General features: G+C 41.8%; 1 protein-coding gene across 3 annotated transcripts in view; it reads left to right on the top strand.

Annotated features, from left to right (window-relative positions):
- AATF (apoptosis antagonizing transcription factor) overlaps window positions 1-15,873 on the top strand; it is a 98,816-nt gene continuing 82,943 nt past the window's right edge. For all 3 annotated transcript variants that reach the window (XM_082678955.1, XM_082678954.1, XM_082678956.1), the window contains exons 1-4: window positions 1-216; window positions 1,233-1,424; window positions 3,856-4,281; window positions 4,735-4,872. In XM_082678955.1, the coding sequence (XP_082535081.1) occupies window positions 126-216; window positions 1,233-1,424; window positions 3,856-4,281; window positions 4,735-4,872 (847 nt within the window). In that variant the 5' untranslated portion in view covers window positions 1-125. The remainder of the gene's footprint in view (window positions 217-1,232; window positions 1,425-3,855; window positions 4,282-4,734; window positions 4,873-15,873) is intronic.

Below are 15,873 nucleotides of genomic sequence, written 5' to 3'. Positions count from 1 at the left end.
GGCCGGGAGCAGGGTGCACGGCTCCGGGCGTCCCTGGATGTGTTGGGGCTCAGTCTCTGGGCGAGAGGACTCGGAAGGGGGAGAGCGACATTCAGAAGCGCGGCGCAGGGCGAGACCTGGTGACCATGGCGGGGCCGCAGTCTTTAGCGCTGCAGCTAGAACAGTTGTTGAACCCGCGACCGCGCGAGGCGGATCCTGAGGCCGACCCGGAGGAGGGTGAGGCCTGTTGGGGGCAAGGCCACGTGCGGAGCCGTGGGCCGGGCCCAGTGCGGACCCGGGCGGTTTGTGAGGGGCCGGCAGCTGGGCCTCGCCGCCTAGCCTACTCTCCTTCCCCTTGCGCAGAGGAAAACTGCTTCCCGGGAGGGTGGCCCCCGGGGCAGGGGAGGAGGGCTTCGGAATCCTTCGGACGCGCGTTCTAGATTTGGTGCTCGGGTGGGCGGAGCGTCCGGAGGACTCAGGCTTGGGTTAACTGTTGATCCAGTGCTGTTGCGGGCAGCCAGAGTCTGGTAGCAGGTTGGAGGTTATCTTTCAGGATGCCCTTACTGGCATTGCGTTAGAAATGAGAAGAAAAATTCTCATCTTTTTTAAAAAAAACTCCGCCTGTCCCTGAGAACCTACTTGGAGGATGAAGGAAGAAGTAGGCTTCCATGGTGCCGTTTCAGCCTTTTCAGGCTTCAGCACACTTGCTTAGCGGCTGACGAATGATATTTCTGATCTGTAAGCTGATGTTCAAGGTCTAGTTGGGAGTAATCCTCCTTTAGGCTTGAGTCAGAGAAGTGTGAGGAAGGGAGAATACGGAGGAATAAATGTGAGTGTTGGACCGTTTCTTAGGAATAATTAGTTGAGGGAACTGGGGCTGTTTAGCCAGGATACGCAAAAAAAAAAAAAAAAAAAAAAAAACTCCCTGAGGGATGGGCTGGAGTGGGATAGAACATGATGATGGCTGACTTAAAATATTTGAGCTGACTGTCACACATGGAAGAGGGATTAGACTAGTTTTCTATGATCCAAGGCATGGAAATATATCCTTCTAGTAGATGCAGAGAGTCAGCTTTCTGTAGCAGCAAGGTAGCAAGTGGTCTGCCTTGGGAGGTGATGAGGTCCCTGTTCTTGGAAGTTGGTGGGTATTTTGTAGAGGACGTTCAAGCGTGAATTTAAAGGGCTGAACAGGGTTACCATTAAAGTATGTTCTAACCAGGAGATTCTGATTACTTTTCCCCCTCCCCCGACAGCCACTGCTGCCAAAGTGATTGACAGGTTTGATGAAGGGGAAGATGGGGAAGATGATTTCCTGGCGGTGGGTAGCATTAGAAAGCTGGCATCAGCCTCCCTCTTGGACACAGACAAGAGGTATTCTGGCAAGGCCACCTCTAGAAGAGCTTGGAAGGCAGACCATTGGGAGCAGACTCTGCCAGGTTCATCTGGTGAGTAGACGTATTTCCATGGTACTCTTTCTTTCCTGATTTTTTGGGGTAAAATTTTTTTTTTTTTTTTGATGCTCTCTGCAGAACTAGTCCAGATGCCCCACTTACTGTCTTAGGAGAAACCACTGATTTGACATTAGAAAGGGCCCTTTGAAGTACTGAATTTCACTTGGTAAGGAATCTGAAGTCTGGAGCTATTGAGTAGCTGTACTCCTAATGTTTGCACTAATGGCTCACCCTAAAATGGAGTGAGAGAAAAGGCCTTGCATATTTGGATTTTGGAGAGGGCTATGTGTTGAAAAAGCATTGTGTCTGATGAGCACGCTACTCATGGATTTTGACCCTTTTCCTTTGGTTTGTCAAGCCTTGCATCGAGTCACTGGATAATATTAATTTGTGACACTCATTTTTTTGCCACTGTAGAAATTTCATAGTCTTTCCCTGTTCCCTGCAACAGTTAGGAGGATGTGAGCTTATAGTTCTAAAGATTGTGAGTTTCTCAGAGTGGAAGAAGGGGCGGGGTATGGTGATTATTGAGTGGATGCTATTTGCTTTCCTTTAGAGAGGTCAGAGGGACCATGTTGAGAATCCACAGATAATATAAAAGAAACAATCACTCATGCTGTGATATCCATGGTTTAGTCCCTGATACAGTCCTTGGGGCTCCCAGATGATAAGCTCATTTCATATTCTTTGCTTAGAGAATGATAAACAGACCAGTCCTGGGACCAGTATAATATTTATTGAGCTCTCACCATGTGTCAGGCACTATGGTAAGTCCTTTAAATTCTAAGAGCCTGGTACATAGTAAGTCCTCAGAAAATGTTAACCACCATATCATTACATGTATTATCTCATTTAATCCTCCCAACAGCCCTGTGAGGTTGGTACTGTTTATCCCCATTTTACAGATAAGGAAATTGAGGGGCACATTGGTTAAGTAACTTGCTCAAGGTCATATATCAAGCAAGTGCAGGCTGGAACTCAAATAAGGCAGTCTGACTCTAAGATCTATACTTTAAACTACTACTCTGTGAATATTTCTTTATCTGAGAAATGGCATACATTTAAAGAACTTAAAGGATTATTTCTCTTTACTATTTGGCACTTAGTTTCTGTATATATGTTTTTGACAGCCTTCTCTGTCTTGAGTTTATATATTGTTACTTAAAGAAGTACTTAAGAGATCATGTTTTCATAAAAATCTTTATTTTATGAAGAAAGTTGTTGGTAACAGGTCCCTGTATGATTATGCTTCCTGTGTTCTACCATGAAAGAGATTGGATAATCACTAAAGACCTGTAAGTGTCAGGATACCCCAAGCATAAGTAAAATCAGGAGCCATAACTAATATTCCATTTACTGAAGGATCAAGTTCAGACTCCTCCCCGTGGAAGACAAGACCCCTCCTGATTTGGTCCCTGAGCAACTCTCTGGCCTCATATCCCAGCATTCTGTACCCCAGTGCACTTTTGTGTGCTGGACCTTTGCATCTGCTGCTTTTCCTTTCCTTCCCTCTTTTCTGTCTGATGACCTGTTACTTATGCTTAATAAGTAAAACTATAATGTGTCCTTCACATGAAGCCATCTCTCACCCTTCTCTATACACTGTACTAATGCTTTTGTAATGTAGTTATTGGTTATGCATATCCACCACTCCTAGCAGACTGTGAACCCGCCCCCACAGATATTACATTCTGTTTGTCAGTCTCTAGTTTTTATCCATGGCTGGTTCATAATAGGTACTTAATAAGTGTTTAATAGGCATCACTAGGGTGACAGAGATTGTGCATTTGGGACAGTTAGTGATAAACTCTGTTTTTTCAGATGCAGGTTTGGAGAAACCAGTAATTCCCTCACACCAGATGAAATTTGACCATTTTTCAAGGTCCAGGTCAAAGGCTGCCTTTTTCTTATAACCTTGCTTAAATTCACTTGCTCCACAGCTAAAATCTCTTCCTTCTCTTGATTACCAAAACTTTGTCAAAGTGCTTTTAATTCTTCTCTGTATTATAGTTTTTATGGGTCTGTCTTTCCCACTAGAGCCTTTCAGTAGGATAGGACCCATGTTTTTTTTTGTTTGTTTGTTTTTGTTTGTTTATTTTTTTTTGGCCGCGCCGTGTGGCACTCAGGATCTTAGTTCCCCAACCAGAGATCGAACCCGAGCCCCCTCCATTGGAAGCGCGGAGTCTTAACCACTGGACCGCCAGGGAAATCCCATAGGACCCATGTTTTATTCATTTTTGTTTCTCCCTTAGCATTTTAGAGATAGTAGATGTGTAATAAATATTTGTTGAGTTGCATTGAATACGGTAATACTTTTTTTTTTGGATAGGTGTCATGATACTTTAGTTAAAATGAAAGATATGGCCTAGTGTTTGTTTTAAGGTAACTTTTTTTTCTTTTTTTCCTTCTTCCCTCCCTTGTTTAGATAAAGAAATATCTGATGAGGAAGGGTCTGGAGATGGAGATTCAGAGGGTCTGGGCCTGGAGGAATCCGGTGAGGATGCCATGAGTGCTGAGGAACTGGAGTGTGCTGATGGTGACAGTAGCCTGGCCTGGAAAAAGAGGAGCAGAAGCCACTCCAGGAAGGCGTCAGGCTTCAGTGTCCAGAGCATCAGTGACTTTGAAAAGTTTACCGAGGGAATGGATGACCTCGGTAGCAGTGAGGACGAGGAAGACGAAGAGCAGGAGAGTGGTATGGAGGAAGGGGGTGGTGAGGAAGACTTTGAAGGTGAGAGTGAGGAAGACAAGGCCGAAGACAGGACCAGTGAGGACGACGGGGTGGTGATGACCTTCTCCGAGGTCAAAGTTTCCGAGGAAGTGGAGAAAGGCCAAGCTGTGAAGAACCAGATAGGTTTGTACACGGCTTGCTGTTTGCTTGTTTTGAGTGTCCACATTTGATCTCCTTTTTGTTTGTGGCTGTTTGCCGTCTCCTGTGTCCTTCCAATTAGTTGGTGACGTGCCCCACTTACCTAGAGGCCCAAAGCGCTGTTCCCCTGTGCTTGGCCTGCTGTTGCTTCACTCAGCTGCTTTGCTGGTTCTGCTCTAGTACTTCTGGCAGCTGTGGAAGGTTGAAGGGAAGGGCGGCGTCTCCTCTTGTTGGGCTGTAGCATTCTCTCTCTCATGTAGCAAGTCAATTTGCGTCCAGACACCGGATTTATTTCCTGTAATAAATAGAGTGTTTCCATGGCATGAAGCTGATAAAGGCATGCTGCTTAGGGACTGCTTTGATTTCCAGTCCCTCCCCCTCTCCCTGCCCCAGGAAGATTTTATTAACTGAGGAATGGAATTCTTTTTTCTTTCTCAGCACTGTGGGACCAGCTCTTGGAAGGAAGGATAAAGCTACAAAAAGCTCTGCTGACCACCAATCAGCTTCCTCAACCAGATGTTTTCCCTATTTTCAAGGACAAAGGTGGCCCAGAATTTGCCAGCGCCTTGAAAAACAGTAAGAATACTTATCGCGTATTGGGATGCTTAGAACCACTGGGGTTCATTGGGATATACTGGGATCGTATTCACAGCACCACAGAGTTGAGAAGACTTGGCTTTAGTCATAATATGGTATAAAATGGCGATTTTTAACTTAAAAAAAAATCGCAGTATAACCCTCTTATCAAATGAAGGCAACTTTGATCGAAACAGGTTGGGTGCTTGAGTCATGCCTGTTCCTCTTTTTTCCAGCCCTGCTCTCACTTTCCCCTCCCCCTCCTCTTGGCTTTCTGAGCTACTGCTTTAGTGCTCAGGGAAAAACCGCTGGCATAGAAGGAAAGGGAGACAGTGAATGACTAACCTCAGTTCGTTTAACTTGTATATCACGTGCTTAAAGGATGCCTTTCTTTGTTGGGTGGTTTCTAGAACAAAATGCTGAGATGACCTTACTCCTGTCTTCCTTTGGGTTACAGAGGGTGATGAAGGATGGTGACCGCAGAGGGAGGAAAAAGTTGTGAAAGAGAATTGCTGGGCTGTAAAGTCCAAGAATTTTAGAAGAGCAAAGGAATTTAGCAATTATTTGGCTCCCAACTCCCTCATTTTACAGAGGAGAGAGCCAAAGCCCAAAGAGAGTGAGTCGCCCAAAGTTAGAGAGCTCGATCATGCACGGCAGAGACAGCCTCCCCCAGCTTTTCTGCCTTACGATCTAGGGGCTGCCTCCTGGGTGCCCAGTGGCACCAGAGGACTGGGGCCGAGGAGAGAGATGCGGGGTGAGCGCACAGAGGCTGGAATCTCCATCCCTTACTTGCACGCTGAGACTTAGTGTTGTCATTTGCTCTTTCAAACTTGTTTTTATAATATCGTGGAGTTGGCCTGAGAAAGGGGCCTGAGGAGGACATCAGTCTGATTTGGCTCTGCCTCTTGGGTAGAATCACCTTAAACCACTTAAGATAAATGGGTAGGATTTCTAGGGTACGGAATTGTGTGAACCTTTCTTGACGGGGACTACTTGGTTTAATTAGGAATTACTTCCCAAGGGCCAGTCTTTAGGTTGTGTGTCTTGACACACTTGAAGTCAGGAACCCTGCAGTTACTGTGAGGGTGGGTCTTTTGTAGCCCCTCCTCCAGCTCTTCCCCGCTTCCTCCCTCAAATAAATGGTAGCTTGGTGGTTTTCAGCATTTTTGAGATTTTGGGGGCACTTCTCTGCTATTTTTAACGCCCTAGTGCCCTGATTTCCGGTATGCCTTTGGAATGAGACCTAGACCAAGACTACTCTAGATTAAATGTCTTAAATGTTTCACAATAAGGCCTTTTCCACTTTGTTACTCATTACTCTTCTTGCTTGAGCCAACCCTGTCCCCGCTTTTTTGGGGGTTCATCTCAAAATGTAGATATTTTAAGGTTTTATCAGTGCTCGGTATAAGGGACGCATTCTTACTCTTGGATACAGTTTAGTTATTTAGCTGTTTTAATGTTATTTAACTTTTATTTTGCAACAGTTCCGATCATTTTAAACACTTAAAAAAGAAACATTTTTATTTTATTTTATTTTTTTGACCGTGCCATGTGGCATGTGGGATCTTAGTTCTCCCACCAGGGATCTAACCCACGTGTCCTGCATTGGGAGCGCTGTGCCTTAACCACTGGACCGCCAGGGAATTCCCCCATCTCTTTTTGTACTTAACCAATTGCCTCTTTGCCTCGTTGATGAATTCCAGTTAATCTGACAGATGTCTCCTAATCTGACTAGGTGGGTTGCAGCGGAAGAGGGAGAAGAAAGGAATGTTTATTTGGTATCACATATTCTAAGGTGGGAGGGTGGAGAGTTTTCTTTTTTTTGAGATTTTTATTGGAGTATAGTTCATTTACAATGTTGTGTTAGTTTCAGGTGTACAGCAAAGTGAATCAGTTATACATATATCCATTCTTTTTTAGATTCTTTTTCCACATAGGCCATTGTGGAATTGAGTATTGAGTAGAGTTCCCTGTGCTATACAGTAGGTCCTTATTAGTTATCTAGGAGCGTTTTCTGGTTACCAGAATTTCTATGCATCTGAAGGGTAGCTAATTCTTGTTTCTACCTTTATGACAATATGATATAATATGTTGTGTATTTCCCTATCTTGGTGAGCAGAGTTTAAGAAAAACTTCTTGGTTACGTTACTGTGGATGAACAATTTATACTATGTTATATAGCTGGTGTGGAACATAGGCTGAATTTGTACTGACCCCAGAACAAACACTGGAACTTAATTTCTTTAATTAAATCTCTTTTCAGTGTGGTTGGTCTTACAGTAAGGTCAGACTGCCTGGGTTTAGATTCTATCTCAGCAGTGGATTAGCTGAGTGACCTGGAGCAAGTTACTTAACTTCACAGTAAGATGGGGATAATATGATTGTGAAGATTAAAGGACGTAATCGATATAAAGCATTAGCACAGTGTCTGGCACACTGCACACCACAAATGTTACGTACATGTGTTCTCCTCTTCTGCAGAAAGAGGCATTTGGCAGTGTTCAGCCCTGTGAATGACGGTCGTCACTGTAACTAACCACCGTTCCCACTGTCTCCAGTGTTTTTTGACTTTTTGTTAGTGTTCAGATTCCCTATATAATTTAAATTAACCATTTGTTCTGGAAAACGGGTAGTGTTATATTCTTTTATTATTATTATTTTAAAATAAATTTATTTGTTGACTTTTGGCTGCATTGGATCTTCATTGCTGTGCGCAGGCTTTCTTTAGGTGTGTTGAGCGGGGGCTACTCTTCATTGTGGTGCGCAGGCTTCTCGTTGCGGAGCATGGGCTCTAGGCATGTGGGCTTCAGTAGTTGTGGCATGCAGGCTCAGTAGTTGTGGCTCGCGGGCTCTAGAGCGCAGGCTCAGTAGTTGTGGTGCACGGGCTTAGTTGCTCCACGGGATGTGGGATCTTCCCGGACTAGGGCTCGCACCCGTGTCCTCTGCATTGGCAGGCGGGTTCTCAACGACTGCGCCACCAGGGAAGCCCAGTAGTGTTATATTCTAGTGTAATACTTAGAATTCAGCTTTGGCCTCTATGACTGTGAGAAGGTGATCAGAGATTTCCTTATTGCCAGACCCAGCTGCTGCCTCTGTGAAGCTTTCAACCTTTCCTTGAAAATTTTCCCTTAGATTTTGGCGCTACTGCATGTGATGTGTGGGTTCTCCTGCTTTTCTGACTCCTCTTTTATCCTCTCAGTGTCAGTTTCACTGCATTTAAGATCCTGTTCTCAGGCTGTGTTTTCTTGGCATATTCTCTCCTTGGCTCTGTCATTTACTCTCATAGTCCTAACAGTAGCCTCTAGAACAGAGCAGACTTCCAGCTGTATTTCAGCCACAGTTAAGTCCCGAGCAGCATGCCTTTGTACCCTAAGCACCTTAAACTCTACTTTTCAGAAACTAAACAAATATCTCCTTTCTTCCCCAACGCACTTAGTCCCCAAATCACCCTGATACTACATGTTGGATACCTCTCGATGTGAAATAATTTCAGAGGCATTTTTTGATATTTTAGTAGTTGCATAAGTGGTAAGTCATGAAGTAACCTTAGCAAAATTAAGGGATTTTCCATGCACAAAACCATTCCTCTGAAGAGATTAGCTTTTTCCTCTCTGATTTTCTTTTAAAAACTTCTGTAGTGTTAGGAGGCAGTTCTTTTATGTTGGTAGCAGCAGTATATAAGGAAAAAGGCATGTTATTTAAGGAAACCTCAGCATGAGTTGTTTAAAACTTTTCATTATGGAATATATCAAACCTATATAAAAGTAGAGAGAATTGTATAGTGAACCCATATACCTTTACCAGCTAAACACTTATCAAGTCACGGCGTATCTTATTTCATCTACTTATACTAACTCACCCCCTACTTCTGCTTTATTTTGAAGCAAACACCAGACATCCTATCATTTTATCAGTAAATCAGCATGGATCTCTAAGAGAAAAGCATTTAAAAAAAAATCACAATATCATCCCACACAAAAACACTAATAGTGATTTCTTAATAAACATAACTGGTTTGAATGGATGGGGAATTGAGGGAGCATTCCTGTAACAGGCGCTCTCTATTGTCTTTTCAGAGTTTGCTCTATAGCTTTAAATGAAATGATTAAAGGAAAGCCAAACTTCAGCCATAATAAGTTGACCTTTTAGTGAAGTGCATGTTATTAATGTATTTAATGAGATGCAGTACAGATTGCAGTGAGCACCATGTTTCATTATAGGTCTAAAATGCAATATCATTGAAGACCTTTAATAGAAACAATGGTTGACATTTTGATATTTCCTATAAGCAAAATCCCCCCAAGAACACAGTATAATGTAATATAAATATAGAGGAAATGTTGAGATTTTTTACTTGCTTAAGAGTATAAACACAAATTCCACTATTAAGAAGTTACGTTTTGTTTGTGCCCGCCCCCCATCTTCCCACTTCTAGTTCGAGTTCACCTTCTCATCCCTCTGTGGCCCTTCCCCCAGCCCCTCAACTATTTTGACTTGAATAGACTAAAAATTTTAATGCCAATTTGACCACAGCACTAATACACACCTTAAAGAACAACTTTTAAAATTTTGAGTAAGTCATGGCAATCGGAATCTTGATAGATAATGTTTCTGTTTTGTTTTTTAAATTTTATTTTTAAGTAGGCAGTGTATTCACATGGCTCAAAATTCAAAAGATGCTAATGACTCTGCAGAGAAAATCCTCCTTCCCACCCCGTACCCCTGCTACCCAGTCCCCTATCCCATAGGCAACCAATATTGTCAGGGAAATTCCCCCTTTGTTATTACTTAGTTGCCTTAGGTGACAAATCCATGAACATCTATTTCAGTGTTAGCTCGATTAACGCTTTGTGGGTTCATGACAGAGTTCTCACAAATGATCTGTAGAACCCTGGAATATCCGTAATTACTTGGGATAGGTTTAAGTATTGCTTGGGACGAAGGCACTTGCAAGCTTCTCCAAGTGTAGCATTGTGTAGGATTAAGGACTCTTATTACTGTAGACTTCATCTAGCCAGGATGGTGTGAGGAAGATTGATCTTTTTGTTTCAGCTGATGGCTATTATTTTTTTAAATAGCTTTACTCTTCTAATTATAAAATCATGTCATGCTTACTTCAGAAATTCAGAAAATACATAAGAGCATAAAGAAGAAAATAAGGATTACCTGTAATCTTACTACCCAGAGGTAACCAACAGTTGTCATTTTGATGAATATCCTTTCAGACCTTTTTCTGTGTTTACACACACATACACACACACACTTTTTTAAACAAACATGGACTCTTACAAGTATGTACTATTTTGTAAGCTTATTTTTTTCTACTTAACATATTTCATGTCAGTATATTTAGATGTACGTCAGCATTTTCAGTGGCTACAGAATATTCCATTTTATTGATTTACTGCAGTTTATTTAGCCAATCTGTATTGATGGATACTCAGGTTTATTTCAGCCTTTCACTTTTATAAAGCATGCTTTGATAAACACTCTTGTACATACATATTCGAGCATTTTGCCTAAAAGTAGCACTGTCCAGTATAAATATGGTTCAAGTCACATACGAATTTTAAATTTCCTAGTAATCAAATTTTTAGAAAATTGTAAAAAGAAACAGGTAAAATTAATTTTTGTAACATATTTTACTTAATGCAGTATATAAGAAATATTAAAAGTTTAACATATAGTCAATATTTAAATACTAATGAGATATCTTATGTATGTTTTTTCATGTCAAGTCTTTGAAATCCAGAGTGTATTCTACATTTACAGTTCATCTCGATTTGGGCTAACCACATTTCGAGTCCTCAGTAGCCACATGTGACTAGTGGATACTGAATTGGACAGCACAGATCTACGTTCCTGGAAATTCAGTTGCTGGGACAAAGGGATCGTACTTTTGTTTCTTTTTTAAGGCTTTTGGAAGATACTGCCAAGTTGGCCCTTAGAAGAATTATAACCATTTAATTCTCATCTGTAGCAGTTGTTTTCCTGGACTCCCACCACAGAGTATTATTGATCCTCTTATTTTTCCTAAACTGTAGGTGAGAAATGAAGGCAATCATTTCTTGATAACTTTCTGTTTGATATTTACATAATACCTCTTGACTTAGCTTTGAAATCTATGCTATGTTTGGTCAGCTTTGAAATCTATGCTATGTTTGGTCTGTTTCTTAGAGAATGAGTTCTATGTAGGAAGACTTTTGGTCCCTGTTGAGCTACTACCTAATTTGTCCAACAAATTTGTCCTAATTTGTGGTTAATTAGGCATTTATACTATGTAGAAAGTAAAGTAGGGTCAACAGAGCAAGTGCTTTTCCAAAGCAACTGAGTGGGGGACCCAGGAGGAGAGTGTCAGATTCTTTCACCCACTCTGAAAAGATGGGCCCTAGATGGCTCGCAGAGCTGTGGAAGCTTGAAAACTACCGCAGCCAGTCTCATCAGAACATTTGTTTTATTGTTTTGGGTTTCTTAGGAATTAAGGTTGTCTTCAGGCCTGAAACAATCTTTAATTGTGATGAGTTACATAAGGAAGCAACCTGGACTTGTAGTAGTACTAGTAGTAGGCAGTAGTAGTAGTAGGTAGTACTAGTAGTAAGTAGTAGTCGTCATCATCGTCGTAGTGGTAGTAGTAACATATGTAGTAGGATTGCCCTATCCGCTGGATTCACAGTGAAGTCATACACATCAGTGTATGTTGGAGTCTCTTTATATGGACATTTTATGAACTCACCTTTAACCATATATGCCTGGCCAAAAGAAAAAGAGGGAGAGAGAAACAGCTTAAGTAGCGCCAGTGATTCTGCCTGCCATCTTTTTCAGTGTGCTCATGCCCTGGAGTAAGCATGGGTGGCAGGTGGAATCTGTGGCTGCCGTAGTTATTCTTTGTTCCGGGTACCTCTCCAGTGAGCATCTCGTCAGACAGACTGCGAATCTAGTGGTTACAGTTACAGCCTGCAGTCTTTGTCCAGCACGGTCCCCAAATGTAATCATCTTGTGTTTAATCGACGAAGCGGCTGTAGTGTTTGAGGGGAGAAACTGACCATGTTGAACTGGCACGGAGACTGTGGTGCTGTAGTTTCTGGGCAATTTTCGGGATTTTTAAAGCAGTTTTGTGAGAACTTGATTTTTGCTTTATGCTCAGACTTTAGAACCTGACCACTGCAAAAAGATGCTACTCTATTATTGTTATTTGTGTCTTAACACTTATTCTTAAATCAATTTATTAAAATTATACATGAATATAAATAATACAGAAGCATTCAGGAAGACAACAGTCCTTTGCCTTACTTTCAGTCTCATTTTATTTCGTTTTCCTTTTATAATTTTAAATAATTTGTTTAGATCTCTATTTCTTGATTTCTTTATCCTCTGGTATGAAAGATGAGAATGCTACTGACAGGTTAAGATGAAGACTGAGTAGTGACCATTTCATTTAGCAACATGGTGGCCATCCTCTACCTTGATGAGCAGTTTTGGTAGGGTGAAAGGGATGCAGGCTTGACTGGGATGGGTTTGTGAGAGGACGGGAAAAAGGGATCTGAGGTAGTGAGTATAGCCAACTCTTTCTAGGAATGTTACTTTAGAAGGGAGCAGAGAAATGGGAGGTTAGATGGAGAAGGATGTGGAGTCAAGAGAAGTGTTTTGTTTTTGAGATGGGAGCAATAACAGCATGTTTGTATGTTGGCAAGAATGATGCAGCAGAAGGGAAATTGATGGTGATGGGGGTGGATATCTGTAGCAATGTCCTTGAGGAGGTATGTGAGATGGGACTAGGGCATCCTTAGGGAATGATGACCTTTGATAGTGGGGACAGTTTAATCGTAGTGACAGGTGGGAAGACAGTATGTGAGTAGACACAGATAGGTAGGAGTCTCTGAAAATTCTCTTTTCATCGTTCTGTTTTCTTTGAAATAGAAACCAAGGTCATAAATTGTGAATGAGGAGTAAGGAAGGAGGTGGTAGAAATTTGGGAGGAAGAGGTATGAGGTAGTCATTCCATTCTTCTTCCACTACGTTTTTACATTCTGCCCTGCAACTGCAACCAAGATTCCCATACTCTATCCATATGTTGACCCTGGGAGTTGAAAACCAGTCAACTGCATTTACAGTGTATTATTATCATGTAAATAAGGTGTAATACCAGGGCAGGGAGGGACTGGAAAATGCCTTTTTCTTTCCTGTGTGTTCAGAGGCCTGTCTGTAGGAGTATGTTCCTAGTTCAGTACAAGTGCCTAGTTCCTAGTTCAAGTAGATTTTTTATAACCCTCCATCGGTTGCTTAAAATCATGCTGTATTTTAGTTTGCTTCAGATTTGTTTTTTTCTTCTTTTTATTTTTTTGTGTTTTTTTTTCTTTTTTGTTTTTTGCTTCACATTTGAACTGTTTATCTATTATATCATTTTTTTCCTAGGTCTCTAGATATTCTTTTCTTCCCCTGGTGGCTCAGTTTTATCATCTCAATCCTTCTTCCCCCAAACTTTAAATCATGCGGTCTCTCCTCTTACATTCTCCCGGTTTGAGTGGGTTGTTCTCTGGGTCTGGCGCACTGGGTCCTCCTGGGACTTCCTTTCCTTGCTCTTCTAGGGTGGAGCTGTGTTCTGGCTCTTCCTGTATCTCAGTTTGTCAGTTTGGTGCCAAACATGGATGGGGAGTAAATGATCTGATTTTTTGCAGATTTAAAAATGCTCTGCCTCATTTGTCATTGATATCAATATATTCTTCATGGATTGGGTATAAATTTCTGGGTTGAAAATTACTTTCGCTCAGAACTTGAAAGTACTGCCCTGTATTAGTTTCCTATTGTTTTTTTAAAAATATTTAATTATTTATTTATTTATTTTGGCTGCACTAGGTCTTAGTTGCAGCATGCGGGATCTTTAGTTGTGGCATGCGAACTGTTAGTTGCGGCATGCATGCAGGATCTAGTTCCCCAACCAGGGGTTGAACCCGGGTCGCCTGCATTGGGAGCTTTGGAGTCTTACCCACTGGACCTCCAGGGAAGTCCCAGTTTCCAATTGTTACTACAACAAATTACCACAAACTTGGTGGCTTAAAACAGCAGAACTTTATTGTCTCACAGTTCTGGAGGCTAGAAATCCTAAAATCCAGGTGGTCAGCAGGGCTGTGCTCCTTCCAGAGACTCTGGGGGAGCATCTGTTTCCTTGCTTTTTCCAGCTTCTCGAGGCTGCCTGCATTCCTTGGCTCATGGCTCTTTTCCATCTTCAAAACCAGCAATCCCATCACACCAAGTGTTCCTTTTCTGACTGACCCTGTCGCCTCTCTCTTGTAAGGACTTCCTGTTTACATTGGGCCCACCTGGCTAACTCAGGATCCTCTCCCCATTGCAGAGCCTTAACTTAATCACACCTGTGAAGAAGTCCTTTTGCCTTGTAAAGTAAGGTATTCACAGGTTCTGGGGATTAGAATGGCATGTGGACCTCTTTGGGGACCATTGTTCAGCCTTCCACATGCTCTATTGTCTTCTGTCATCCAGATGTTGTCCAAGGTGGTTGCTGGTTTGAGTCTCATTCCTTTGTAGGTGACTTGTTTTTGTTCTCTGGAAATGTTTGGGATCTTCTGTTTATTCTTGGTTTTCTGAAATTGCCCGAAGCTATGTCTAGGTATGGGTCCTTTATTATTCATTGTGTTGAGTACTTACTGGGCCCTTTTAATCTTAAGATTGTGTGGTCTTTCAGTTTTGGGAAGATCTCTTCTAATATTTCTTTGCTAATTTCCTTCTCTCCATCATCTCTGCTCTCTTTTAGGTATTAAACTGGATTAGTGTTGTTTTTTCTCTGACATGTTCCATCTTTCTGTGATTTTCTGTATCTGTGTTCAGAAAAATTTTGAGTTTAATTTCCTAGTTCTTTTTTTTTTGTGTGTGGTACGCGGGCCTCTCACTGTTGTGGCCTCTCGCGTTGCGGAGCACAGGCTCTGGGGACACGCAGGCTCAGCAGCTGTGGCTCATGGACTCAGCCGCTCCGTGGCATGTGGGATCTTCCCGGACCCGGGCACGAACCCGTGTCCCCTGCATCAGCAGGCGGACTCTCAACCACTGCGCCACCAGGGAAGCCTGCAATCATATTTTTAATCTCTAAAAGATCTTTTGTTTTCTGAGTGTTCCTTTTCTATATAATTAATATACTTAGAGTATATTATGTACATTTAAAGTTCTTTTGCTTTTGTTTTATATTCACTTTAGTTCTTAGAAGTATCCCTATCTCCACCAGCTTTTGTTTACTCTGGACTTTTTTCCTCTCTTTTACATTTTTATCCAAGTTTAAACATGTATACAGTTTTTTTTTTTTTTTTTTTTTTTTGCGTTACGCGGGCCTCTCACTGTTGTGGCCTCTCCCGTTGCGGAGCACAGGCTCCGGATGTGCAGGCTCAGCGGCCATGGCTCACGGGCCCAGCCGCTCTGCGGCATGTGGGATCTTCCCGGACCGGGGCACGAGCCCGTATCCCCTGCATCGGTAGGTGGACTCTCAACCACTGCGCCACCAGGGAAGCACACATGTATACAATTTAAAGAGTCAAATAATTCTACAGAGCTTGTTATGAAAACTAGTGTATGCTGACTGTACACTCCACTACCTTGCCATACATAACCCACTCTCCTAAAGCAACAATTATATTTTAAATTATTACTATTATTTTTTGAATTCATGAATTTATCTCTGTATCTCTAAGTGACATGTTTCATTTCTACTATATTTTTCAGTTTTAGGCATTATTTATTGACTCCTCATTATGAAAATGAGGATTTAGCCCTTGTTCCTGCTACACTCATGCACACTTTCTGTCCCTTCCTGGTTATATTGTAATTTGGTTAGATCAGTAGTCAGTGTTTACATTATTATGTCTGTGTAAACACTGTTCACAGCTCAGCCGGGTAATATATATGCCATGATTATTTTTCCTTTCTCACACATCGTTTTGTTTTCTAGAGTTAATAACTGTTACTTTTTTGTTTATTTTGTTTTCTATGCTGTAATTCAAG

The sequence above is a fragment of the Grampus griseus genome, assembly GCF_964374135.1.
Source record: "Grampus griseus genome assembly, chromosome: 20".
NCBI lineage: Eukaryota > Metazoa > Chordata > Mammalia > Artiodactyla > Delphinidae > Grampus > Grampus griseus.
Note: the sequence above shows the minus strand (reverse complement) of the source record. Positions and strands in the feature narration are given on the sequence as shown.